The sequence below is a fragment of the Phycodurus eques genome, chromosome 9 (assembly GCF_024500275.1).
Source record: "Phycodurus eques isolate BA_2022a chromosome 9, UOR_Pequ_1.1, whole genome shotgun sequence".
Taxonomy (NCBI): domain Eukaryota; kingdom Metazoa; phylum Chordata; class Actinopteri; order Syngnathiformes; family Syngnathidae; genus Phycodurus; species Phycodurus eques.
This window is the reverse complement of record NC_084533.1, coordinates 23850209-23876697: the sequence shown is the minus strand read 5'-3', so window position 1 is coordinate 23876697 and position 26489 is coordinate 23850209. Positions and strand designations below refer to the sequence as shown.

Genomic DNA, 26489 nt, shown 5'->3' with positions numbered 1-26489 from the left:
CACATTTCCAAATGGATTTGCACATCATCTCCCATTTTCCGTCATGTTTTACTATTTCAAAATGGTTGGCAGCTGTTAGACGCATGAGATGATGCATATTTGAAGACAAAACAAATTGTTTTCCCCTTGAGAACAGCAGCAGTCAGGCCATGGAGGAGGCACACTTGATAGCAAATGGAGCGTGTTTGTGTGTTTACACGCCATTAGCTTCATAGCATTCCAGTGACGGCATTTTGTTTCTGAGCTACTGGAAATTATTGTGACAATAAGCGTCAACAATTCAAAATGTGCTTTCATGGTCATTTTCATGCTAGTAGTTTGCATTCTACTAACAACTACATATTTACTTTAATTTAGCACCTGCTTGGTAAAATTACTTTAATTTGAAATACATTCGTATTGCTTATATTTTACTGAGCAGCCACACCCTTTTCTGTTTTTTCCTTTTTTTTTTTGCCATCACTGTTACCCTTCTGTTGTGGTATCACAAATAAACATAAGACAAAGAAAAACACAAGTAAGAGTTATTGTAATCCTTCCGATGCTCACAGCAAATCTCTCGTGAGATTTGCCAACCCCATGCGTCTTGATATTTTGTTCGATTGCAAGCCATATTGTTAATTGTGCGAAAAGGTCAATTAAAATGTATATTTCCCCACGCCCAGAAAATCTAAAATTTAGAAATTCTCCTTGAGCGATTATATTACTATAAATATAAAAATTTTAATTTAAGCAAAAATAATAACATCAGTCACATTTGCCACAGTCTCCACTTTGCTGCAGAGGTCTTGCTGCCCTCAGTCTCCTCTTGGATAAAATTTGTGAATACAAGAGGGCCTCGTCATTTTCGTTAGCGTCTGGTTTCAGTTTACTGCTGTACTATTTTGACAGAGAAAAACTGAAAGCTGCAAACAGTGTTTGTTTACAAGCGTTTAAAAGAGATTTTCCACACAAAGAGCTTTTTTTTTTTCTGCAAAGTCAAACATTCTATTAAAATGGCTGCAGAAGCGATGAGGTAATGGTAGGTGTGGTGGATGATGCAAGCAGAGTGGAAACTAGGGGAACGGGGTGACCGTTTGTGATGTAATGACAGCTTTTTGTAGACAAAAATGACCGTGATTAAAAATCTGTCAGTGTTGGGTTTGTCATTTTTTATTTAATAAGCTGCTTCATAAATTATCGTCTGTAAAACATTTTTTTCAGTAGTTACAAAGAGGATAGTACATTTAGCGACTGGGATGAAAACAAAAAACAAAACAGTTTGTTGACAGGGGGAGGTCTCCCCCCCTCCTCCTTGATGGGTCAATGAGGGTATCCAACATCCAATTGCTATCAGTTCCTCCCGACAGGAAGATCTTCGAGGGTACCAGTGAAATGCTTCCCATCGTCATTGTTTTCAGTAGTCAGTAAAATCTTAAAAAAAACAAAAGGACAGCACTACAGCGCTACGACAAAAGTGGCATCTTCTTGGCTCCATTTTCCCTTCTAGTCCCATTTCAAGGAGAAGCTACGGGGCAGCGGGAGAGGTTCCTTTGTGGTTTATCGTCTTGACCCCCGCCCCCCCACCACTCCCCCTTCCTGTGCGGTCCAATCACTAGTGTACTACACTAGTGTTCCCACTACGATCATGTGCCTGTGACTAGGATACCTGCTGCTGGATGTACTGCAGGAACTCACAGTAGGAGGAGCCCGACTCGGGGCGATCCTCCACCAGGTGCTGGAAGAAGGTCGCATTGGCCGATGTGTCGTCCCTAAAGAAGGAGAAAGAAAGTCAGCATTTAATACCTGGTCATTAAGAGAACTGGGTCAGGTTCTAACTTCAATATATTCCAAAATGTCACACTTTCCGGCGTACTATTTTTCTTCTTTCAAAACCACCCCAAAAATTCCCCATTCATTCCAAATGAGACATTCAACAAAATAGCTCCACATCGTTCCCCTTCCACATTCGAAATGTTCAGCTCATTCAGAACTCCTTGAAAACACATTTAAGAAATTCCCACATTACTGAAATTCTACATTTTTTTTCCTCACCAAAATTGGCTTTCCCACATTAATATGTATTCTTTTCTACTCTATTATTACGACTCTATCTATTCGGGATGGTCATCAACAACAGGTTGTTTTTGTTGCCCGGTGTAGTTGGTCAAACGGCCATCCTGCTGCATACTAATCCGTTAGGGCCACTCTTCTCGTTGAATGAAGCGACCTTTGGAGGGAGAGATCTCGTGGTGGCGACGTAGTTTCCCAATCGAAAGGTAAGCGACGACGAGGGGGGCGGGGGGAGAAAGAGGGTCACGGTCGGAAAGTTATAGACGGGGTGGTGGTGACCCGTCTGAAAATATGACTGTCTCCCGCTCATATTTTTTTCCCCCCCTATCTATCCATGTGGCCCGGTACCAAATGACCCGCAGACTGGTATTGGGGGACCACTGCTCTAAATGTAATGTAATCACATCCATTCCAATCCAGATCAGATCCAGATGGCACATTTGACAGCAAAATGGAATTTTAATGTTCCAACACAGATCTGTCAAATCTCATATAATGTGATTTGTTATTGGTTGCTGTTGTTAATGTAGTCTTATTACAGTACCTTTGTATTCAGAGGAAATGATGGAACTTGCCAAAGAGACCAAGTTTAACAAGTAGACTTTAAATCTGCATGGCATATGTTTATCTGTCCAAGTGTTGGACAACAACAGTGCTGAGCAAGACAACAATGGTGCTCAGGAAAGAGAGGGGGGCGGCCCAAACAATGCCTCCCTGAGGAAGAAGACGCCCACGTCACGGAAAAGAACTTCCTCTCAAGAAATCACTGCGATGGTGACAAAAAGCTGACGACAACGTGTCAGGTCCCCTTTCCGTTAAGAAGGGAATTCTGTATCAAGGGAAGTTATGTTACGTAGTGCTAACGCAAAAGTACTCCAAGCCCGATTGGTTTGCTGTCTGGACAGGCCGAAGAAGCAATGTTCTGTAGCCGTGAGGTTTTAATGGTTTTAAACAAATAGAAAGTAAATTGGCTTGGTTCCTATCTTGGCTCCCTCCTTCCTGTGTGGAGTTTGCATGTTCTCCGTGTGCCTGCGTGGATTTTCTCTGGGTACTCTGGCTTCCTCCCACGTTCTCAAAACATGCATGTTAGGTTCAATGCAGACTAAATCACAGCTTGTCACAATCAAGGTCCAGCGGCCAGATCCGGTTAGCTGCTTCACTTTATGTGGCTCACTAAAACACAAAGTGTGATTACTTCATGTTTCTTGCTAAATGCATTGGTTCTTATCGTTTTCCAAAGAAAATGTGTACCAACATTTTTCATTTTTCCCAAGAAAATACTGTAAAAATCTATAACTACAATGTGGTGTAAATGCCATCTGTGCCCTGTCCAGGGTGTAACCGTCGCTCACCCAAAGTAGGGTGGGACCCTAATGAGGACAGGTGCTAAAGAAAATGAATGGATGGTATTTTCTCCCCCATACAATGTGTTTCTGTAGAACAGTGACAAAAAAGAAAAGGAAAAAAGGTGGAAAATGCCTGCATTTGCAGGCAGCATAAAAGGGGCTAGTGTGACACCGTGTTTTAGTGCTTACTTGATGACGTGCAAGATGCAGCTGAAGGCTCTGTTGTCCTGCAGCCAGTCGAGGAATGCTCGCACCCTCTCCGACAGCAGCGTCTTCAGTTCAGGAATGCAACTCTGCCAGAAACAGCATCACCACAAACAGCAATAAAAAAAAAATCAACAACAACAAAAACACGCTTTTCACGGCTACAAATGGGATTCAGCCACACAATGCGGCACACAGAAAAAAAGGCAGTTTGGAATGTTTGGCACGTAGGTGGTTCTGGGAGGCGTCAACCCGCCTTGTGAAAAAGGGAGGTAAACACGCTGACTGCTGCTGTCAGTCCAGTCGGGCAGAATATTCTAGAGGTGAAAAAAGCAGCAACAGCAGATCTGATTTGCTGCACATGCTTTCCCCCCCCCCCACAAACACTGAGCACCTTCCAGTGAAACTCATGTACACCGAACCCACGGCTACTCGTTTAATGTAATGTGTAAAAAGGTCTCTTAACTGACCATGTTGGTGGGGATTGAAGCATAGTTGGGGTACTCCAGAACATCTCGGATGAACATCTCATTGCAGCATTTACCAACCCACAGGTAAAACACCTGCACAAATGAGAGAAAAAGAAGAACACATCACCAGGGGTAGGAGTACTACTAGGTGGACTTTAGTAGATGTCCACATAAATGTTGGTGCCGACTGATCGCAGTTTTGTGACATTAAGCTTTTTTTATACAGTGAGCTATAGAGAGGAAAATGGTTAATGTCCATAAAATCCAAAATATTAGGGCAATCATTCTAATATTTTCAGAGGTTGATGTGGACATTAAGTAGAGTTGTCCATATACATATTGTAGAGGATTGATTACAGTTGTGTGACATTAAAAATCATTTACTGCCATTGACGTCAAATATCCATGTTAACTGGGAGGGCTGGCAATGAATGAGTTAAGCCACGTTAAGCTTGCTTGTTTTCTATAGTGAGCGTACAGGAGTCTCCAAAAGGTCTCCAGGGCGACGCCTTGCAGACCCAGCTAGTCTCCAGGAGACTCCATGAGACGTCACAGAGACGTTTACGCAACCAGCGGCGACTTGAGTCGCCAACCAACTAGTCTCCAGGGCAGTGAGATAGGGGTCCAAGGTATTACTAAAATATTATTGTTAATCTATTTTTTCCTCTGCCCACTTTTTGAGACCTATAAAAAGTGTCAGTCCGCATGTATTACTCCTCTCTGTGTGAATTTTGTTTCCATTTAAGTCCCTTGTACCAGTCTCCTGTCAATGGTTGGCTTTTAAGTCACTGTTGATGCATCATTGGACGAAATTGACGTCAACCATTACAGCAGCACCACTGATTGTCTAGTATACGCACATGGAAATAAATATTTGTAGTTTTTTTTTTTAATACAATTTTGAATAGACAAAATTAATATTTGTCCAAAATACATCCGAAAACCAACTCGTAATAGCTTTTGTTTGATTTAATGAACAAGTACAATAGTGTAACAGAAAGCAGGCCTATTAAGAATTATATGTCAAACGTTTTGGTGTTGTCATCTTTTTAAAGACCACATGCATGTTGGTTAACCAACATTTTAGAATTCTGCAGTTGTTTGAAAGTAACTCAAAAATAATAAACACGCTACAAAGATAGTATTGTAATATCACTGATTACTTTCAAGACAGTAACTTGTAATACACCATATACAGAATATCAGGTTACACTGCTGATGACAAAATAAAAGCTAGGCTAATCCAGCTTCAGCAGAAAGCAGAGGGATGTAACTAAAAGCAGAACAACATCTTAAATGAACAAACACAGAAGTCTTTGAACGACTCACAGTTGAATTGTAAGTTTAACTTTAAAATGGAGACATACGCTGCCGCAGTCCATGAGAAAAGCTCCATCTCGACTCAACCTCTCTGCAGACAAGTGTAGTAGTGGAGGCTGTGGGACCAGCCTGTCGTTGAGATGGAGCGTCCCCTGCAGGTCAACCACAGAAATTGCAATCAACTTAATGAAAAATAATTATTATTATTTTTTGGTTAGCTTACTCACTTGGTCAGACACGTTGTCCAAGCGGTACAGGTCGGGGTGAACCATCCGCATCAGCTGCTGCAGCGGCTGCGTCTTGAACTCGCACATGGCGAAGACGCGCTCGTCCAGGCGTGTGCTCATTCCTGTACGAAACGCTCTCTGAGAAGCAAATTGCAAATAGAGCGGCGTGAATCAAAACGGCGAGACAACATTAAAAAAAAAAAGCTGTGATACAGTATGGCTGTGGTAGGTGAGCCGCGATATAGGAAAGGAACACTGCACAACCTACACATATTCACTTCCAGAACAATTTGTCTGAATTTCCATGTTTTTAAAATTATGTCAAGAACATTACAGCGGGACAGTTATCACAGTATATTATGTAATAGGATAAAAATAATTCCGTATACTGTTCAATTGCACAACATACTCAGTCTATAATCATAATTCCTCTTAAATTATGGCTTCAATATTTGTTATTTTGATGTATTTATTGCATCAACCTTGTAATGGCGGACACAGTTACAGCCTGAATCAAAGTATATGAGCCAAACAATTCTAAGTTAATGATTATTTGCTAAAAACAATAACGTTTATCAGTTTGAATATTAAATATAGTCTTTGTAGTGTATTCAATTAAATATAGGTTGAACATGACTTACAAATCATTGTATTCTGTTTTTATTTATGTTTAACACAACGTCCCAACTTCATTGGAATTGGGGTTGTACCATCGTCAAAAATATCTGTACCTTAAGATTAATTAGCCCGTTAAAACGGACCCCGATATAACGAATATCGGATAAAATGGACCACCTGGACTGAACAATGTGTCCAAAAATAGTTTCCAATTGTGACTTAAAATGCTGTTGACCAAGTCTGTTAGTTCCAGAATTGGCTGCTGCTGTTTACTTGCGCTCTGGTGCAATGCAGGCAAAGAATGGGACTGATGTACTTCCAGTTCACAGATATACGTGGTGGCCATATTGAATGTGGCGTATTGACGTGGCGGCCATGTGATGAGGGTTATATCTATTTAGCTATCTATTACTGCACATAGAGCAGAGAGAGAGCGACATGCGTTAAGTCAGAGGAGTAAAAAACACAACTCTCTGGAATATGGAACATGCTATTTTTGGTCTAGTAACTTTTTTTTGTCAAGCGGTTCGGCTTTGGCAACAGATTTGGAACTAGGAAGCACACTAATTCCTCACATCGCATGAAAGGGACCCTCCTATAATAAGGACTGTACGTCAACAATGTCACCATGACCAAGCACACCGGTATGCTAAGTTTGGATAAAATGGGAAACTTTCAAACATTTAAGCTCTCTTTATATTTACAATAACTTTGTATTGTACTGGCCGTTTTAGGCCATGAAAAAAAAATAAAAAACTACAAAACAATTTTGTACTGTACAGTAATATGGGTGCAGAAGGCCTCAAAAAAAAAAAAAAAAAGTGCTTTAATGTAACAATCAGCTATAACGGATGACTCTCCGCCCCCATTAGTCCGTTCTATTGAGGTTCCACTCTATAGTGTTTCTTTCATTTAATTTATTTATAAAATTTGTCCTGGCCATCGTATGAAGCTTCTTGGTGTCCTGGGCCATCATTAACGGCAGACGCTGGATTTCTAAAAATATCCCGAACAATCAGTTTTATGGGCAGAACGAGTTAGCAATCAGTGACTTCCCTAACAAAATACAGATTTTGGCTGATCTGTAACATTTGACAGCTCTGACACTGTAATACCATTTATATAAAAGGCAGCCACACCTGTTTAAGCAGAGAGAGTATGTAAAGTGGTAAAAGGCGCATGGCGGCTGGCACTACGAGGCCGGAGTGCTGCAGGTTGGAGACGTTGCTCTTGTAGGCGCTCACAAAGTCCACTGCTGCGTTCATCAGAGCGTCCCGGGCATCCGACAGGCTGGACGATACGGAGCGGTCGATCGCTTTTACAAAATACACAAAATGAAGTATTAACACAAAAACATAAGCTCAAAAAAGGTGTGCAGAAGCTGAAAGGCAAATACCGGCAACTCACCCATGTTAGCCAGCAGGCATGTAATGGCCTGGACATCAGCGCCGGCGTACACGTCGCTCAGCTGGTTGACCACAGGCAGACAAAGAGTGTGGACCCGGATACGCCGCTTCCCTGCAGTAATAAACAGACAGGCACCATTGGAAGCTAAAATGCAGTCATTTGACAACCATCAACATCATCTACCCATTTTCCTTAGCGCTTATCCTCATTAGGGTTGCGGGTGAACTGGAGCCCCACCCAGGTGACTTTGGGCGAGAAATATGTTTATATGTCCACAATAAAAGCTGGTAAATGCCTAAAATGAATTTAAGTGTGCAGATCAGCACAGCTTTTGAATAGAAGATAAAGATTAGGGGGTGAAACTCTGCTTGTCATGTGGATTATTGGGGAGAGAAATACCGCCAACATGTGGAAAGGTAGACAAGTTTAGCCATCTCACTTGGAATAGAGAACGTATATTATGGTATGAACGTAGTATGTGTTGGGGTAGGAAGGAGAAAGTTTTCATAGTTGTATATCTGTAAATTAATGTTTGCCATCAAAACCCTCTTCTCAGCCTTGTTTTTGTTGTTTTCTAGTTTGAGGTGTCACAAAAGCAAATATTAGCACCAAAGTGTCATTTCCTTGTACAAATAGCTTGTTTTCCCAGCTTTTTGGTCAGAATCCGGTGTTTTGGGTGAAAACAACCCACTCTACTGCTGATTACTGATTAGAGAGAGAGAGAGAGTTGTTTTTTTTCCCGGGAAAAGAGGAGAGTGTACTCTTTATTTTTGTAGGTTTGGTGCTCATATTGTCACAGAAAGAGATTCTGTGCATCTTGAAAGATCAGTCAAAAATGCTAAAACAGCTTGCAATATGGGGAACTCTCCTTTGAAAACAGCTGGCAGCAAATGAGTTAAAGATGATCTTACCTTTACTTGAAGTGTAGAGCAGAGCTGCTTGGAAGCAGGCCAGAGAAGAGTCGACCAGCGAGTCGTCGATCGACATCTGGACAGCGAAAGCAGAGTCCGGGTTGACGTTTGCGAGGGACAGCAGGTCGGTGGAGCGCACAAAGAAGTTGCCGTGGAATGTGTGGATGGATAAACCTGAGGGCAAAAATGGTGGTCAGCAATCTTAACCGGCACAGCAGACAAATATTTTTAAGAAGGTTACCTTTCGTGCATCGTATTCTCATGACTGCCTCGAAGCCCATCTTTCTGCTGAGGTAGCGTTCAAGATCCTTCTGGAACTTCTCCAACTGGGCTGGGTTGTGGATGTGATGAAAGGAGGGGTAGTAGAAGATGCTGCCTGCAGAGTACTTGGATACACATGCTGGACAGTAAAAGGGAGAGACAACAACAGTGAACATGGTTCCTCGTCACGTAGGAAGCCACTGCGGAAAAGTTGAGACCCTTACCCAGTGAGGCGAGGTCAGCGTACTGGGAGCTGAGCAGAAAAAGATCAACACCGATCTGTTGTCCTGAGCAATCCAGTGCAAATTTCTTGTAGAAGTCTGTGGCAGGGCCAAGATGTTGCACTGCCTGCAAACATGTTAGAGGGGGAAAATACTCTTTACAAACCAGTAGAAAGTAGAACAGCAGCATATCCATTCTTAGATGAGCCGTGGCACGTCTGTACAGTAACGTGAAAAATGTCATGAACACGGCATAGACTAGAGTATGGTTCGTACCTCGATTCTTGGACCATGGTTCAGTACATTTTCGGTACATATTTTGTGTCTCAAGAGAACAACTCCACCCCCCCCCCCCCCCTCAAAATTATCTCTTTTATTGCACTCATCAGCAAAAACTGCATTTTTTTAGTGTTCTAGGGTAACCGTTATCAAAACAACTTTTTGGAATGGTAAACTGTCTATCATTTCTTGATTATTTTTATACATGTGAAAATACAGTAGTATAAACTGTGTACAACAAATTAAAACATAACAAAAATGTAAATAAAAAAACACTTGCTCGCACCCTACTCTGCAGGCATGACCAATATACTATTCTTCGTGTATACTGGCTCCCTCTTTAAATTGCCCGTAAATTGGAATGTGAGGGTGAATAGTTGTTTGTATCTATGTGCCCTGTGATGACTGGCGACCAGTTCAGGGTGTTCCCCGCCAGCTCACCCGCAGCCCTAATGACTGCATACAATATATAAAATTTTGGTTTTAAAAAGAACCTTATTCTTTGACCAGGAAACTTCTCTCACTTTCTTGCTTTACCTTGGCACTGGCGCGCTGGCTGGGGTCCTCCCTGGACTGCAGCAAACCCGCGCCCAGCGTGGGCAGCTGCGTCTGGAACACGCTGACGCGTCCGCCAGTGGGCGACATGAGCTTAAAGGCGGCCTGCAGGGCGGGGCCCAGTGCACTGTGAGTCTCCCTGCTCTGGGTGAACATGGCGGGGAGGGAGGTCAGCAGGTCCTTGATCAGCTGGATGAAGGGGGAGGACAGGAGAGACACAACAATATAATTCGCCCTCAAATGCTATGAAAGATTTTAACAACGGGGACAGTCTACCTCTTTACTCTCCTTCCAGCTCACCATTAGACTATCATGAGATGGTATGAAGACATCTGCAGTTAAAAAAAAAAAAAGGTTTAAATACAAATACACATTGTAAGTAAGTAAGTAATTTCTTAAAAGGGAAATTGAGTGATTAATTGTTTGAATACAAATACTTTTGTCTCTGAAATGCTTGCCCACACATGAAGTGTGAAATTCGACAAATAATTTGCAAGCTGCCTATTTCCGAAACTGTGCCTTCAGGTGAGCCATTCTGAAACTTGGTGAACTGTGATGTCACAATTGGGCTAATTTAAATAATACCGCCCCCTACACCAACTTTCTCCACCCATGACTTGGAGGTAGCATGGTGAAAGATCCATCTTTTTCAAGCCACGGTCGGAATACGCTGCCTGAAACGCTACATCCAAGCCAAATGGTAAGCAGAGCTGCAATACATTTTCTTGGATGCACAGTTTAGCGTTAACTTCTGATTAGCAGCACAAACTCAGTCAATTTGTCGACATGGGATTGGGGAGTATTTCGCAATGTACTTGTTTCATGCGCCGCCACGTACACAGATCTGCACACTAACTGACAAGGGTAATGCTGGTGCTAAATAACTGAAAATGTCTGTTTTTATGGGGACTTGCATAAGCTTCAACTTGCTTTTTTGAGACTCGGGGCTCAATTAGTAGCCATCCTGCTGCCTCCTCAAAACAGGCGAATTTCAGAGGCTTTAAATAGGAGGTGAAAAGTGACGTATATTTCTTGATCATTGTGGTGTTTTGATGAAAGCAAAAACAAACTCTGACAGTAATAAGTTTCCTTAAAATAGTTCTTATGTCATAAATAAAGAGAAATGCTGATTATGAGAACTCAAACTCCCAGTACCATCAATATCAGTCACCACCAACATCTGTGGCTGGGAAAGTCCCTCCTGAAGGTTGTAGAAGTGGACTTTGCTGTCGAACGTGAGGAATCCCACCTTGGTGCGCGAGTCTCCAGGCAACCTGAGGTACAACACACCTGTTTTTTAACCCCTGCTGTCGTTTTTTAGGCAGAACTCCCCACAACTTTTTCTTGACAACTTTGATACTCACTTATCCAGGTTCTCCATGAGAGACTCGCAGAAATATTTCAGGTACCCGCTTTCCACGGCATTGTGGGAAACGTCCAGCATGAATAGGTAGACCGCCGGCTGAGGGGGTCGTAACTGTCGATGCAAGTTTAGGATTACCATTGTGGTGAAGTTTGCATAGTAATCTAAGAACATTAGGTACACCTGCACACAATCTTTAAGGACATCCAATACAAGCGCAGTTTCAAAAATTACATCTCATGGCACAGAGAGCCAATTATTAGAAGTTTGGTCTTTATTGGAGAAAGAGCTCTTTATTTTATACACATTTTACAGTTATCTTAATGATATTTTTACTCACAAGTACATTTAAATACATTTACATTTTGTAGAATTGCTATTTATTTTAGTTTTTAAATTTAATTAACTGAAATAAGACATTTTCGAATATTTAAATTATATTTCTAATATTTCATAATTATATTGATGTATACTTAATTGTATTTACAATTATGGAATTTAATCATGTTACATATGACAATTCTATTCTGGTGGACTAAAGCACTAAAAGAAAGCTAGAAGTCAAAGCAAGAAAGCGGTCCTCACCATGTAATCTGAGGAGGCGATGAACTCTACGGTGGCGTTTTGGACCTCCGGTCGCTTGTGAGGTTCGCCGTATGACCTCGTTACTGGGTTGTACATGAACTCATCTGGTACTGAAATGGAAAAGAGAGAGTAAAAAGATCAACATATGACTAAAAGAAGCAGCGCAAAATAAAACAAAGTTGTACCATCGTTGACCCGATAGCAGAGGTTACACTTCCACCGTCGCTGGTCCAGGAAGGTAACAAAGGGGTTGATGTAGGTGCGGCAGTAGCGACAGCGAACTATGGTGTTGGATGTGATAACTGGCAGTTGCTGCAGAGAGACATTTATTAATACACCAACGGATATTTGGTGAAACATTAGGTAAATCATCCAGTCCCAAAGACGAGTAAACTCGTCAATTAGAATTCAAATGTTCAGTGCCAAAGATGACTTTTCACGTCTTCTACGTTTTTTTCACGGGGAGGGGTGTGTGAAAGACTGATGCTGCTCTAAAGTGATTTTCAGGCTTTGAAACAATGTTAATGAGGCACAACCGCCAGTACATGGCAGCGATGCACTGTTTTACATTTAAGATCAACCTCCAGTTCGTTCCCACCCACATTACGATGTATGAGGAGGAAATGGCGCCGCTTGCAGGCTGGAAGTCATACAAGTTGAATCATTTTATACATGAACAGCTAATGTATATTAATAGATTTCGCAGAGTATGTATTGTGGTAGTTAGCAGAAGTATGTGTGTCATAAATGTGACATACTACAACAGATATCTTAGACGTGTGACGAGGACACCGTTATCCATGTAAACAGCGACTGCACAATGCGAGTGTCATGACTGACGTCACAACCGGCGACTTTGCGTCACTCACAGCATTTTATATCGGTAAACATTATTATTTTGCTATCAAAAGCCGGGGGGATTTGGTGATGTGGCAATTTGCCACATACAGACAGTGGATGTATGAACTGCTGAGTAAAAGTATTTCTATTGTCTTTATGGGCACTTGATTTGTTTTCTCCCCTGACTCAAGGCTCTGCTCCCGCAAGTTGAACTGTAGCTCAACGCGCAGGCTGTGGCAGTTGGTTGTTATAGAAATGGAAGCCGGGCTCATCATTGGCCCACGATATATGGGGTGGGGTTTATAGCCGCTCTCTAGCATTGTGCTATAATGTTAAATTTGCGGTATTACGGCAAAAACATTCAGAGACTTGTTAGTAAGATACTGTTTTGCTGCTGACAATGGTTTGAATTCCAAATTGTACAACTTACGGGGTTTTCGACAATGAAGGTTCTGTACATGTTTCTTTAGCAGTAGCTTATCTACTTTAGAGCTCAGACCACACCTCTAAGTCTCTGAAGGGGTGAAGCAGGAGGCCGAGTGGCAGTCTGGCCTTGTTGAGCAGAGCCTGCGTTTGAGGGATGCTGGTCAGGGTACACCGGAACGTCCTGTTACAGGAGAGAAAAGGGAAGTTGATTTGCATCCTATTATTTTTTTCCTCTACAGACTTTAGGAAGCGGTCAAAACCTTTTACATACTGAGGGCTGCAGTTGACCTTCTTTAGCTCTGAGCTCAGGTTGGGTTCAGGGGCCTGCAGGGGTTTTGAGGGGAGCAGGTTCCTCTCCTGCAGAAGGTTGACAGGCCTGAGGGCTTCCACCTCTAGCTCCGGGACCCCGCTAAGCCCTCCTAGTGCCGCAGACAGCTGGGACAAGCTCGGGAAGGGCTGAACACAAACCAGATAGTGAGTATGGCAATTATTCTGCTGTATAATTGATGTACAGGTTAAATAATTCATTTGACTGAAGGCGGGAGGTGAACCTGTGGGTACTGCTGGTAGCCTGACGGTCCAAGCAGGTCTCGAGAAGCCTGCGTGTCCGTGAGTGGGGTTGGTCCTCCTCCATAGGCTGGCTGCATGGTAGGGTAACCATAGCTACCGTAGGGTGATGCTTGATTGGTCATATTGGCTGAAGGTGGCATGGAATCTACATGGGAGTTTGTTGGCCATAAAATGATTAACTATCTTGATACACACCGAATATGTACAGTACATTAGATCGGTTGTTTTAGCAATGCTATTATGACCATATACAACCCCAATTTCAATGAAGTTGGGACGTTGTGTTAAACATAAATAATAACAGAGTACAATTACATTTTACAATTCACATGAATAAATATACAGTGACGGTTTGAGATACGATCCGTCGCTCGACCGATTTTTTGCTTTGACTTGCGAGCGCAGACCCGATGCGAGCACTGTTTGGTGGCAGTCAACTGAAAACACAAGAAGCGGCAGTTTGGCAAATAGTAAACAAATCATTTAAAAAAAAAAAAAAAAAGAGGCTTCAAGCTGCTTAATGCCACTCCCAGTTGAAGTTTACTGGCTAACTAAACATAAAACAGAAAATTACACTTTGTGTATTTAAAACAACCACATAGCTTAGCCTTTCAGTCCGCTAGGTGTTATTAGGATTCCCACATAGTTTCTAGGCAGGACACGCCCTGCTCCAGTAGGACTGGCTCCAGGACAGGCGCCGCTGCAGTATGATTGGCTGTTTTATCCCTGTAGAACACGACCTACTGCTTCCAGACAGGAAAAGAAGTATTTGACGTGTGGCGGCGCTAATGTTTCCCCTTAACTTTAACCCATCATGAACTGTCTTAAGACACAACCCTAGCCCTGAACCTAACCATAACAAACTTATTTGTTTTTATTTTGTACAACTGTGATACATGTGTGGGATTGTCATCTCGTTACATCTGCATAGCCTTTCCTTCCTGCTACGCAGGAGCCAATCCAGTTGGTGGGCACACCAGAAGGAGTAGCATTCAATTGATACTGCTGACTTCTTTTCAATTCAATTAAATTCTATTCAATTATGTAATTGCTGTATTACAATACTCATTACAATACACATATGGAACCAATTAACAGCATTTCTGTGTGGAGTTTGCATGTTCGCTCCAAGCCTGCGTGGGTTTTCTCCGGGGACTCCGGTTTCCTCCCACATCCCAAAAACATGCATGGTAGGTTAATTGACTACTCTAAATTTCCCGTAGGTGTGAATGTGAGTGCAAATGGTTGTTTTTTTTTTTTTTATATGTGCCCTGCGATTAGCTGGCAACCAGTTCAGGGTGTATCCCGCCTCCTGCCCGATGATAGCTGGGATAGGCTCCAGCACGCCCGCGACCCTAGTGAAGAGAAGCGGCTCAGAAAATGGATGGATTATAATTCATTCAAATTTTCAATTGTATTTTTTATAATCGTTTTACAGTGTAATATTAATGATTTAATACAAAATGTTAAATACAAACTAAAAAGTTCAATAGAATGAATTCGCATTTTAATTGTATTATTCATAATTGATTCATTTACAATTAACCATTTATTAAATATACATATAAATATACATGCTTTATAAATGTATATGTAAAATTGCTGAGTTTACTAATATGTATTAGTTTACAATAAATTAAATAACCAATTAAAATTTGCTACATTACGCAAAAAATATTACAGGACTATCGATAATGTAAAATTCTCATTGAGCCGGATTAAAAGACTCAGCGCGCCATAGTTTGTCGATTCGTGCTAGTATGTGTTCCAAGTATAATGTAGTTGAGCAATGTAATGTGTACTCTCTCAAAACCAAATGGAATGGAACACTAATGAAAGTAATGCAATATAACATGAACACCTGCATTTGTCCCACTCTTTGACTGTGGAGATGACAACGCGAACAAATGTCAATAAAGCAACCAAGCTAGTGGTGGTCATAAACTTTTGGACACTGCCGCATGACTCACAAGGGAATAAAGAGCATGTTAGTGACCCCGTACATACCTGGATAATTACCTTCTTCCAGGGAATCATAACTGTTGGGCGCCGGTGACGCACTGCCTGTGGTGGAAGATGACGTGTCGCCGCCTGAAAAAGCATCACGGTGACATGTCACAGAATCAAGTGGGTACAGGTACAGAAATTAAACAAGCAAATGGGAGGGGGGGGGGTTCGAATGTTGTTACTTCTTATCCTGTCAATAACATATCAGGCTGTTAGTATTACTATTGTACTACTATAACTCCTGGTTGCAGATGTGTGCTTTGGAATCTACAACATAAAAGGAAGAACGAATGCTTGAAAAGAACAGATGGTTCTGTCCCACACCGCACCCAAGTGGCATGCAAGAGAAGCTCAACAGGTTCAATTAGCACCGAGTTAATCAGACCAAGACACAACTGGAATATCTGCTCTGGTACACTTAAAACACCAAGATGGCTCAATCGCTTTATAGGAACATGAACAATGGAGGTCAGTGGAATGAAGCTACATGAGGTACACGTACAAATATTAAAATGCTAAATCGAAAGCAGACCTGCTTCCTCATCCTCTTCCTCCTCATCGTCATCCTCATCATCCTCCGAGCTAGATGATGAGGGGGCTGCGGTCGGACCAGAGGCCGAGATCGTACCGCTATTAGCAACATAGCCAAACTGCGTGCCTGCTGGAAACGGGAGGCGGGGGAAGAAAACGAGCAGAGGTTTTCAGCAATTTCTTTTTTGTTGTAAACATTTAACTTCAGGACATTACAGTTTGGTTTAAATGTACGCGTTGGTTTAAACAATGTATCATTTACCTTGATGGTGGCTTGGTGAAGAATGTACTGACGTTGTGGGAGTTCCCGAGGGTGGTCGTTCTCCGTTCGCAGTGCCGCCGTAGGAGGCCTGATGGTCGTAGTGTTGGTGGGCTGTGTTTGCAACCGTGATGGGAAAGCAGACAAGAGAAAATATATCCATCCTTTTCCTGAATCACTTATCCTTACGAGGATCATGGGTGTCCTGGCGCCAATCTCAGCTAACTCTGGGCGAGAGGCGGGGTACACCCTGAGCTGGTCGCCAGCCAATCGCAGGCCACATATAAACAAACAACCATTCGCATTTACATTCATACCTATGGACAATTTAGAGTCTTCAGTTAACTTTCCATGCATGTTTTTGAAATGTCGCAGGAAACCGGAAACCCTACGCAGACACGGGGAGAACATGCAAGATATATTTGATTGACAGGTGAAGGGCTTGTCTTCAGCGGACCAAACACAGTCTCGAGGGTGGACCTTATATTTTTCATGATTTCCGAGGCATAAAAACACAACGATATAACCCTTTATCGTGATAGTTTTTGGTATATTGTATTTTTTTTAAAATTATGACAGGCCTATTTGTGTGGTATTTTTTAAAGCAGTGTATTCTTGTGATTTCAATGGTCAGACTCCATTTATTGACCAATTTATGCAGAAATGTAAGAAATTCCAAAACGAGTTCACATACGTTTTCCTCCCACTGTATGTGCCCTGCAATTTGATGGCGACCAGTCCAGGGTATACACCTCCTCTATCCAAAATTCAGATGGGATAAACTCCAGTTAATCTGTGAAAAGCGCTATAAAAAATGGATGGCCGAATAAGCCAAATGCAGTACAATGGGTGTGTCGCAAGGCTCCATCCTGAGACCACTGTTTTTACATACTAAAATGTAGTCATATCCATAGGTGTATATGGATAAATTTTTTTCCTCTGGATCAAAAAAGTTTGAGAACCCCTGGGAAAAAAGTGCTTTTTAAAGTGGGACAAAGTAAGACTTACAAGTCGCTTCTACGTTTACCTTTCTTCTACTAAGGTAGGCTTAACTGTTACTATTCCAAAACATGTCACATTAGAAATAAGAACCAAAAGATCCAACAAGCTCATACTTGTGCTTCCTTGACCATTGACGGCTGATGCCATCTGAGTAGAAGGGGCCACATTGTACCCAGGGTGCATTGCTGCTGTTGTTGTAGAGCCTGGCTGGAGGTTGCTGTACTGGATCGTTCTAGGCGTGGTGGCCGTCTGGTTGGAGACGAGCGTGCCGTACTGGCTCGTCCCTGGTGCAGATGGGTAGGAAATGATGGGGTAGAGGGGGGCCCCGGGACCACTAGGTGGTGCCGGCAACAAGGTGGGCTGTTGCTGCTGGGACTGAGCTGGGGATGCGTGGTATGCCATCTGTCCATAATAAGCTCTTGGAGTGGCATAGGGTGGATGTTGCTGCTGGAATTGGGCGTAGTGGGCGCTTGGCGGAGGTGCTGAGGAAGGAACGGCAGCGGCGTGTCGCTGGGGAGGGGGCGCTGAGCTTGTGGGTGCTACATGATAGTGATTCTGGTAGTAGTTATTCACATGGTGGCCACTGTTTGTGACGGGGGCTTTGCTGGACATGCCCATGCAGTGTGACGGGATGGTGGGGTTGTTCCGTTGCTGAGGTGGGGCCCCATAGTAACCCACGGCGGGATATGTGGTGGTATATGTCTGAACTGGACCTGAGAAGTAAAAAGGAGAATCCTTTCAGCGTCAAATCTGGTGGTGCAAATACCTGCTTAATTTATCATTATTTGTAGCAGACACATTAGAAGCATTACAAAAATAATCACAGCAGCAGTTCTATTGAGAGGAGGGTCATGTTTCCCAACCTTTATTGAGCCACGACACATTTTTTAATCTCTCGGCACACCACCAAACTAAAATGTCACAAAAGGTATATACAGTGGGTACGGAAAGTATTCAGACCCCCTTAAATTTTTTATTCTTTGTTATATTGCAGCCATTTGCTAAAAACATTTAAGTTAATTTTTCCCTCATTAAATGTACATATTGACAGAAACAAAAATGGAATTACTGAAATTTTTGCAGTTTTATAAAAAAAAAAAAAAAAAAAAAAAAATCACACAGCCATAAGTATTCAGACCTTTTTGCTGTGACACTCATTTAACTCACGTGCTGTCAATTTCTTCTGATCATCCTTGAGATGGTTCTACACCTTCATTGGGGTCCAGCTGTGTTTGATTATACTGATGGCACTTGATTAGGAAAGCCACACACCTGTCTATATAAGACCTTACAGCTCACAGTGAATGTCAGAAAAAATGAGAATCAAGGTCAAAGGAACTATCTGAAGAGCTCAGACATGTATAGCGGCTTTATGAGGTAATTAGCGCCTTAAATAAGTCATAACATATGACAGATATATTTTAACCAGTGCGGCCTTGCAGGTTGGTCATGTTCTGTTTTTGCTTCAAAAATGTCCTTGTCCAAAAAAAAGGGCTGAATGCAGTCTCAGGCATGGCTGCTGGTGTGAAAGTGAGCTCAACAAACTGATGAGCCTTTAGTGGACTTGAAGGCCCTCAAATGAAAGGAAGAGATACATTTAAACTGACCAATAAGAGCTAAAATTCAAACAGCAATAAAAAAAATTAAAATTTGGGCCAGACCCTACTTTGACCCAGGCATGCATGCACACTGCATCAGGTTCATGAAAGATCATCTTTCGACCAATTGAAGTGCCAGCTTTCAAATAACATTTTAATTTGCAGAAGAGCTTAGGCCAGCAATGTTGAATTTCACAGGTACACAGACACAAAATAATACTCATATCTGCACACAAATACTTAGTAAGTATTTTGGGGATGTAAAACTTATTAGTAACGTAAAAAACACATTTTGTCAGAATGGTCCCGTTGAACCCGCCAAGCACACAAACATCCACCTCATATAACAATCCCAACTCGCCAACATATTTTTTTTGTAACATAAAATGTGTGAAATCGTAGCTGTACGTGAAGTCATTTGCTGGAGGGATGGGCAAGAAATGTTTACAACGGGAGTCAAAGAACCAAAATATTCCAATTTTGAGTCCTGCGTATATGGTCAATTAACAGCTCGTACGTCTAAAAAGAAATTGCATCATGGTGCCATTTTGAAGTTATACACGTTAAAACTATCCAGTTAACATTTCAGCCCTCTAGTCTTTGTTGTTAAATGCTTTGTCTTAGGTGAAAGATATCACATTCAACAAAAAAGCCATCATTTGTACAGATGATGCATGAGGATGGTAGTCCTGCACCTGCTCCATATGTAACCCTGCCTTTACATTGCACCCATATTGGGCCAATATAGAAACATAACTGACTTGTTAACCAAAGCTAATCGAGCCAAATAAAAAGTCAAAGCATAGGCTAAATATCTCTGTTTGGTCTTAGTTGCAAACAAGAGCTATAAGATGATCTTGGCTCAACATCTTGGTGTACCGCTAATACTGAGATGACAGCGTTGTATGTGAAACACTTTACTGTACACTACTGGTTATAACAGTATCCAATTGAGGCAAATTAATTAGAAATTGTGAAATAAAGCTGCGCAATGTGTTGCATAGTTAACAGCTGGCTCGCGAGAGGTCTCATCTACGCTAGGCGAATGTTAGCATCCTCCTTTTGAGTTCTTAGCGTCACGGTGGTGCATGTAGGAGTCTTGTATTATCGAAAACGACAACTTATTACAAATGTTACCCACTGTCGTTGTGGTTCTTATTTCCACAGCAAGTTTGTGATTACAATCAGGTCGGAAGTGACAGGCACTCAACTATCCCATTAGCATTAGCATGCTAAACCGCAGAAAGCTTGCTAATCGCATCATCCGGCCCGATTTACCAGTCTGTCGGGGGGCAGAAGCTCCACCGTTCGGCGCAGGGGTTTGACCGTAGCCGTTCACCGGCGCCGACATCACTCCGGCGGCCTCCCGTCCTCACAGATACGCTGCTGGGTAGTAATAATATATTTAAAAAAAATAATAATAATAAATCACAAGAGTCTCATCTGGCGCCGAGCTGTTTGTATATGTCCCGCTGGAGGAGAGGCCGCAGATGGTAAGAGGAGACCCGGGCAGCCCCTGGTCGGAGCTGGGTCAGCGGCCGAGTTGAGTGAGGATTCCGGGGGCAGGATGTTGAAGAGCCTTCACCTTCAGCCGCCGGTCCTTTCGGTGCGTTCCATGGGAATCGGAATTTAAAGTTCCTCTTGGGGAAGAAGCCACTCGAACGCCCTATGAATTTGCAAATCCGACTTATTATTATTATTGAGTAACAACTTTTGTGTGTTTGTGTGTGGTTTTGACAAATGAGTCAACATTTATAGTACTGGAACACTGTTTACTCATGTCACGGCCCCTGTCAAAAAGCAAGCGAAAAAAAATGACAATTTAACAGTTTTATTAACTTAACATTTGTCAAAACACTCACATATGCAGTACTGGTCAACATGAGTATGTGTGCTTTTCTTTCTGTCTTTCTTTTTTAAACGAGGAGAACGTGATTAAAAATTACAAGTGCTATATTATAATCTTACCGACGCCGTGGAAATAGACTTCATGTTCTAATACAATATGGGAGACCTTTAGGGAGTAGGAATCAATACAAATGTGTGCTGTAGCTTCAGATTATATGATCAAAGTTGTCTGCTTTTTGACCAATGGGTCTGAACAGAAGTGAAGTCACATCATTTGAACCACGGTAGTCCGGTTTATGGCTTGCTATACTGCCATCTACCGCTGACTAACAGGCATTACAATCCTTTTTTTCCCCTCACCTTTTTAATTTCTCTGAATTCCATGCCAAAATAGTCATGTACAAATTAGAAGAATAGTAAAAATGATATAAGGATATAATGTCCCGCAAGATCTACTCCTTTTTATACATAGCTACTAATATGTATGAATTTTATTCATACTTACTTATTGTATTGTATGTTAATGTTTCATCAAGAAGTTTCATGTACGGTAATTAATAATAATGCTCATTACATTTCAGGAAAAACGTGAACATCTGCTGGTCAATCTCAGCAGTGATTTGAAAAAGTTTAGGGTACCCTACTACTACAACTACTACTATTACTACTACTGGACCATAACACATTTTCCCACATGTGTTTGGGAGATTGTGTTATGGTCCATTGAAACCAAAGTTGAAAACCTTTTGGCCATAAGTCCCAAAAATATGTTTGGCCCAAAAGCAGCACTTCTAATCTCCAAAAGAACAGTATACCTACAGTGGAACATGTTGGTGGCAGCATCATGCTATGGACTGTTTTTCTTCAGCTGGAAATTGAGGCTTAATCAAGGTGCAAGGAATTACGAACGGTTACAAATAGCAGTTAAAACCTTCCAGGCTCCTGCAAGAAAGCAAGAACAAATGTCAGGAAAAGCCTACTAGAACATCCATCCATCCATTTTCTACCGCTTATCTGAGGTCGGGTCGCGGGGGCAGTAGCTTTAGCAGGGACGCCAAGACTTCCCTCTCCCCAGCCACTTCAACCAGCTCTTCTGGGGGGATCCTGAGGCGTTGCCAGGCCAGCCGAAAGACAGTCTCTCCCGTGTGTCCTGGGTCGTCCCCGGGGTCTCCTCCCGGTGGGACGTGCCCGGAACACCTCACCGTCAATGTGGAGGAGCAGCGGCTCTACTCTGAGCCCCTACCGGATGACCGAGCTTCTCACCCTATCTCGAAAGGAGAGCCCGGAAACCCTGCGGAGGAAACTCATTTCGGCCGCTTGTATCCGGGATCTTGTTCTTTCGGTCACGACCCACAGCTCGTGACCATCGGTGAGGGTAGGAACGTAAATCGACCGGTAAATCGAGAGCTTCGCCTTTCGGCTTAGCTCCTTCTTCACCACAACGGACCGATACAAAGTCCGCATCACTGCAGATGCTGCACCCAAGATACTTGAACTCCTCCACTTGGGGCAGGATCTCATCCACGACCCGGAGAGGGCACGCCACCCTTTTCCGACTGAGGACCATGGTCTCAGATTTGGAGGTGCTTCACACTCAGCTGTGAAATGCTCCAGTGAGAGTTGGAGGTCACGGCTTGATGAAGTCGACCGAACCACATCATCTGCAAAAAGCAGAGATGCAATACTGAGTGCACCAAACGGGACCCCCTCTATGTTTCGGCTGCGCTTAGAAATTCTGTCCATAAAAGTTATGAACAGAATCTGCGACAAAGGGCAGCCTTGGCGGAGTCCAACCCTCATCGGAAACGAGTCCGACTTACTGCCGGATATGCGGACCAAACTCTGACTCCGGTCGTACAGGGACCGAACAGCCCGTATCAGGTGGTTCGGTACCCCATACTCCCGAAGCCCCCCCCACAGGACCCCCGGAGGGACACGGTCGAACGCCTTGTCCAAGTCCACAAAGCACATGTAGACTGGTTGGGCGAACTCCCATGCACCCTCGAGAACCCTGCCGAGGGTGTAGAGCTGGTCCACTGTTCCACGGCCAGGACGAAAACCACACTGCTCCTACGGAATCTGAGATTCGACTTCCCGACGGACCCTCCTCTCCAGCACCCCTAAATAGACCTTACCAGGGAGGCTGAGGAGTGTGATGCTCCTGTAGTTGGAACACACCCTCCGGTCCCCCTTCTTAAAAAGGGGGACCACCACCCCAGTCTGCCAATCCAGAGGCACTGTCCCCGATGTCCACGTGATGTTGCAGAGGCGTGTCAACCAGGACAGCCCCACAACATCCAGAGCCTTTACGAACTCCGGGCGAATCTCATCCATCCCCGGGGCCTTGCCACCGAGGAGCTTTTTAACCACCTTGGTGACCTCAACCCCAGAGATAGGAGAGCCCGCATCAGAGAACCCAGACTCTGCTTCCTCACGGGAAGGCGTGTCGGTGGAATTGAGGAGGTCTTCGAAGTATTCTCCCCACCGGCTCACAATGTCCCGAGTCGAGGTCAGCAGCGCCCCATCCCAACTATACACAGTGTTGGTGGTGCACTGCTAGAACATCTTAACTTTATTTGGAGAATTCAAATGGTGGCAGGTGTGTGCTGACTTCAATTTTACATGAATGTGATTGGTTAATTCTGAACACAACCATGTCCCAGTTACAAGAGGGTGTGCACAGCTGTGCGACCACATTATCTTAATTCTTTGTTTTTACTTAATCTCTTGAAAATATATATGTTTTTTTCTATTGAGCTGTACATGTTATAGGTCCCATTAACAGTGGGAAAAGTTTTGAAATGATTTATCTTGGTCTCTTTTTATTTGTATTTATTTATTATTTTTTATATATCACAAAAACCTACCATTTGAACACGGTTGTGGAGACTTTTTATATTGTATCAGCGTGGTGGCTACTGGTTACATGGCTAAATTCACACCTACGGACAATTTAGTCTCGTAATAGAGGCTCACATGATTAACAGTAAAATGTACCTACTGACCCTTAGTGTCAAAAACTGAATACAGAACAAAACCATTTAATGACTAACCTAAGGCGGCTTTTTTCGAACATGTTGCAGCTAAATGCTCCATAATTGACATATAAAAACAAAGAACGCTGCATGTCATATAAAAAAAAAACAAAAAAAAACCCCTGCAACGCATGGCAGCTCAGGGACCCGCTGCAGGAGTATAAAGGGCATCGTAGTTAACGGCCCTCTCCGCGTGGGGCTTGCGCATGACCTCATCTTATTCAAACACTTTCACGTGTGTGTGAATTATTGCCAAGTAAGTCCTATACAATGTGCTGAAATTCTTTTAGTCCCCGCAGTGCACACGGCCCCGCGCCAAGGCCATTGTAAATGTTTAAGAGAATCAACAGTGTAGCCTGGCAGTGCATCATCTACCACAAGGCTGCGCTGCTTGAGGCTATCATAAAGTTAAAAAAAACAAAACAAAACAAAAAAAAATCACCTTCACAGTGCAGGAAGATTGAGGAAAACGGGGGCGACATGTAAGGTTAGTGTGTAAAACGCAGTGAGCTCATGACCGTAACATTAATGTTAAGTGCTTGTAAAATGTCTCTTTACTCTGCATTACCTCAAAACCAGGGGCCAATGAGAAATGCGGTAAATAACCGTGCTGTTATTTCGAAGGTTTTTAATGATACAGTCCAGAACGCGGTAACCTTAGAGGAACACCGCACCTCCCGCCGATCAATCACAAACACGATAACGACTCGGCGTTCACAACTTAGCCCACATGCCGACTGGCATGCAAATACTTGAACCTCGCCCATATTTCAGGTTCGACATTTTGAAGTGAGTTCAGTAGCTTCATTTCGACAAAAGTAGACCATAGTTTACGTAACACGGCCCCTACAACAAATATCGCCACCCGTAACTTGGCAGCTCAGCGGGGTGAAGATTTGTCACTTTGAAGCCATGGCAGGTCTACAATCTCTGAAAGAAAATGTCAAAACGCAAAGGTAAGCAAAGCTGCAATGAGTTTTATTGGATGCGCAGATGAGCGTTAGTTAAAAATGTTAGCTCTTGATAAACAACACATACTTGATTGCTTGGAGTTGTCGAAGCGGTGGGTGTCGGGGGTCGATGTGCCCGCTGCATGCGCCACATGTATGGATCGGCACAATGGGGGTAGGGTAGCTGAGGGGGGGATAATACAAAGTTACATAATTATGAGTTGGTATCCCGTTGTATTTCTGTCTGATCTATGTGCTTGTACAGCTGCCTCCATTGCCCTTTTTTTATGTCCGCAGTCTGGGGACGGAATACCTGCCGTTAATTTAATGGGCCTCCTTGGTCACTTTAAGTGTGTGTGTGTGTGTGTGTGTGTTGTGTGTTGTGTGTGTGTGTGTGTGTGTGTGTGTGTGTGTGTGTGTACGGGGGGTTGAAGTACCTGGCATCCAGCTGTGAAGTTCCTCTGGTCACCCAGCTATTGCTTCTGTCCAACGTCAAACTTTTTGTCAGTTTTCTGACTAAATACTCCTTAATTTAGTGGGAAAAAAATATTTGGCTACTGCAATTAGAAAGGTAACAATTACAGTATCACAAGAAAATAGGAGTTATTGCAACTTTAGAAGTAGTAGGATTGCCTAAATACCAGCGGCATAGTAGAACTAAGAGCTGTGGAGAGGGAAGTTGGAGGTAAATAGAGGTGTACATGATGAGAGAAGACTTTTCAAAAAAGTAATAAATCAAAAGAAACCTTTAAAGAGAATTTAAAGGATTTTTTTTTTTTTTTTTTTTTTTAAATCAGGTGTCTTAAAACATGTTTGTGTCTTGCTTTTGTCAAACCCTTGGGGTTTGTGGATGTTTCTGCACGATATTATCATTATGATCATGTCATAAGCAGAGAAACGCAGTTATTTTGTATATTAGCCCCACCGTTACATAAACGTGGCACAGAATGTCTTCCTCTCGGACACATTTTTAGAACTAGGCAGATTTACTTGGTTTAATTTCAAACTTGACGGGTGGGCAGGAACTCCACAGACCTAACTGTTTGTATACAAGCTGTTAAAAAAGTTCACCCAGCACATCCATCCATCTAGCCCTGTTGGCTTCATGGGACCTCCTCTGTATCTCTATCTGCATTTGCATTAACACACTATGCTGATGACATTTTGCATGCAGGCCAAAAACATATAAAGGAATAATAACAAAAGGGAAAAACAGCAGTTTGGAAAAATAAATTCTGCTTCGATGGGAAGGCCATTAGTCATCCAGACATCAGTGAATGTTAAATCTTTCCCCGGAGAGGCGGGTGGAAGCGGCATCACTCCGAAAAACATTTTCCTCCACAAATGTTATGACAACCATGTCATTTTTCAGCTTGTTTTTAATACCACAAAGTCTTAAATATTTTTTTCTTGGGGGGGGGGGGGGGGGGGGGGTCTGTCTGTGTAGCTTTTACCATTCCTCTGCTTTTGTCTCCGATAACTTTCCCTTCCATAAATACCTGCTATTCCTCCGGTTGTCCATTTATACTCCCCACAAACATTAGCAACACCCTCAGACAGTTCAGATGAGGCATTTTTGGAATAGCGTTAAACAAATTTGCTGG

The 26489-nt window shown here is 42.8% G+C and overlaps 1 protein-coding gene across 4 annotated transcripts; it reads right to left on the bottom strand.

The window, feature by feature from the left end:
• Nucleotides 1-1136: 1136 nt before the first annotated feature.
• On the bottom strand, nt 1137-21110 carry sec24b (SEC24 homolog B, COPII coat complex component). Of its 4 annotated transcripts, none has more exons than XM_061686051.1 (25): nt 21021-21110; nt 20331-20718; nt 17568-18167; nt 16456-16566; nt 16195-16323; nt 15663-15746; nt 13637-13800; nt 13357-13541; nt 13164-13266; nt 12005-12131; nt 11820-11929; nt 11236-11348; nt 11027-11145; nt 10148-10203; nt 9854-10060; nt 9041-9164; nt 8797-8955; nt 8556-8729; nt 7645-7755; nt 7377-7552; nt 5620-5757; nt 5440-5544; nt 4073-4165; nt 3588-3691; nt 1137-1751 (listed from the first exon to the last, which is right to left on the bottom strand). In XM_061686051.1, the coding sequence occupies exons 2-25, from the start codon at nt 20401-20403 to the stop codon at nt 1640-1642; spliced, it is 3477 nt and encodes a 1158-aa protein (XP_061542035.1). In that variant the 5' UTR covers nt 20404-20718; nt 21021-21110; the 3' UTR covers nt 1137-1639. The 4 variants fall into 4 exon arrangements, with proteins under 4 accessions (XP_061542035.1, XP_061542038.1, XP_061542037.1 ...); XM_061686054.1 differs by having other exon boundaries at nt 10172-10203; XM_061686053.1 differs by having other exon boundaries at nt 15675-15746.
• Between the last annotated feature and the right edge of the window lie 5379 nt (nt 21111-26489).

Coding starts and splice junctions, on each gene's coding strand:
- sec24b (XM_061686051.1), bottom strand. CDS start 20,403: ATGTCGGCGCCGGTGAACGGCTACGGTCAAACCCCTGCGCCGAACGGT. Junction 10,061..10,147: donor GCTGGAAGGAGAGTAAAGAG/GTAGACTGTCCC, acceptor CCCTTCATCCAG/CTGATCAAGGACCTGCTGAC. Junction 9,165..9,853: donor GCCAGCGCGCCAGTGCCAAG/GTAAAGCAAGAA, acceptor ACATGTTTGCAG/GCAGTGCAACATCTTGGCCC.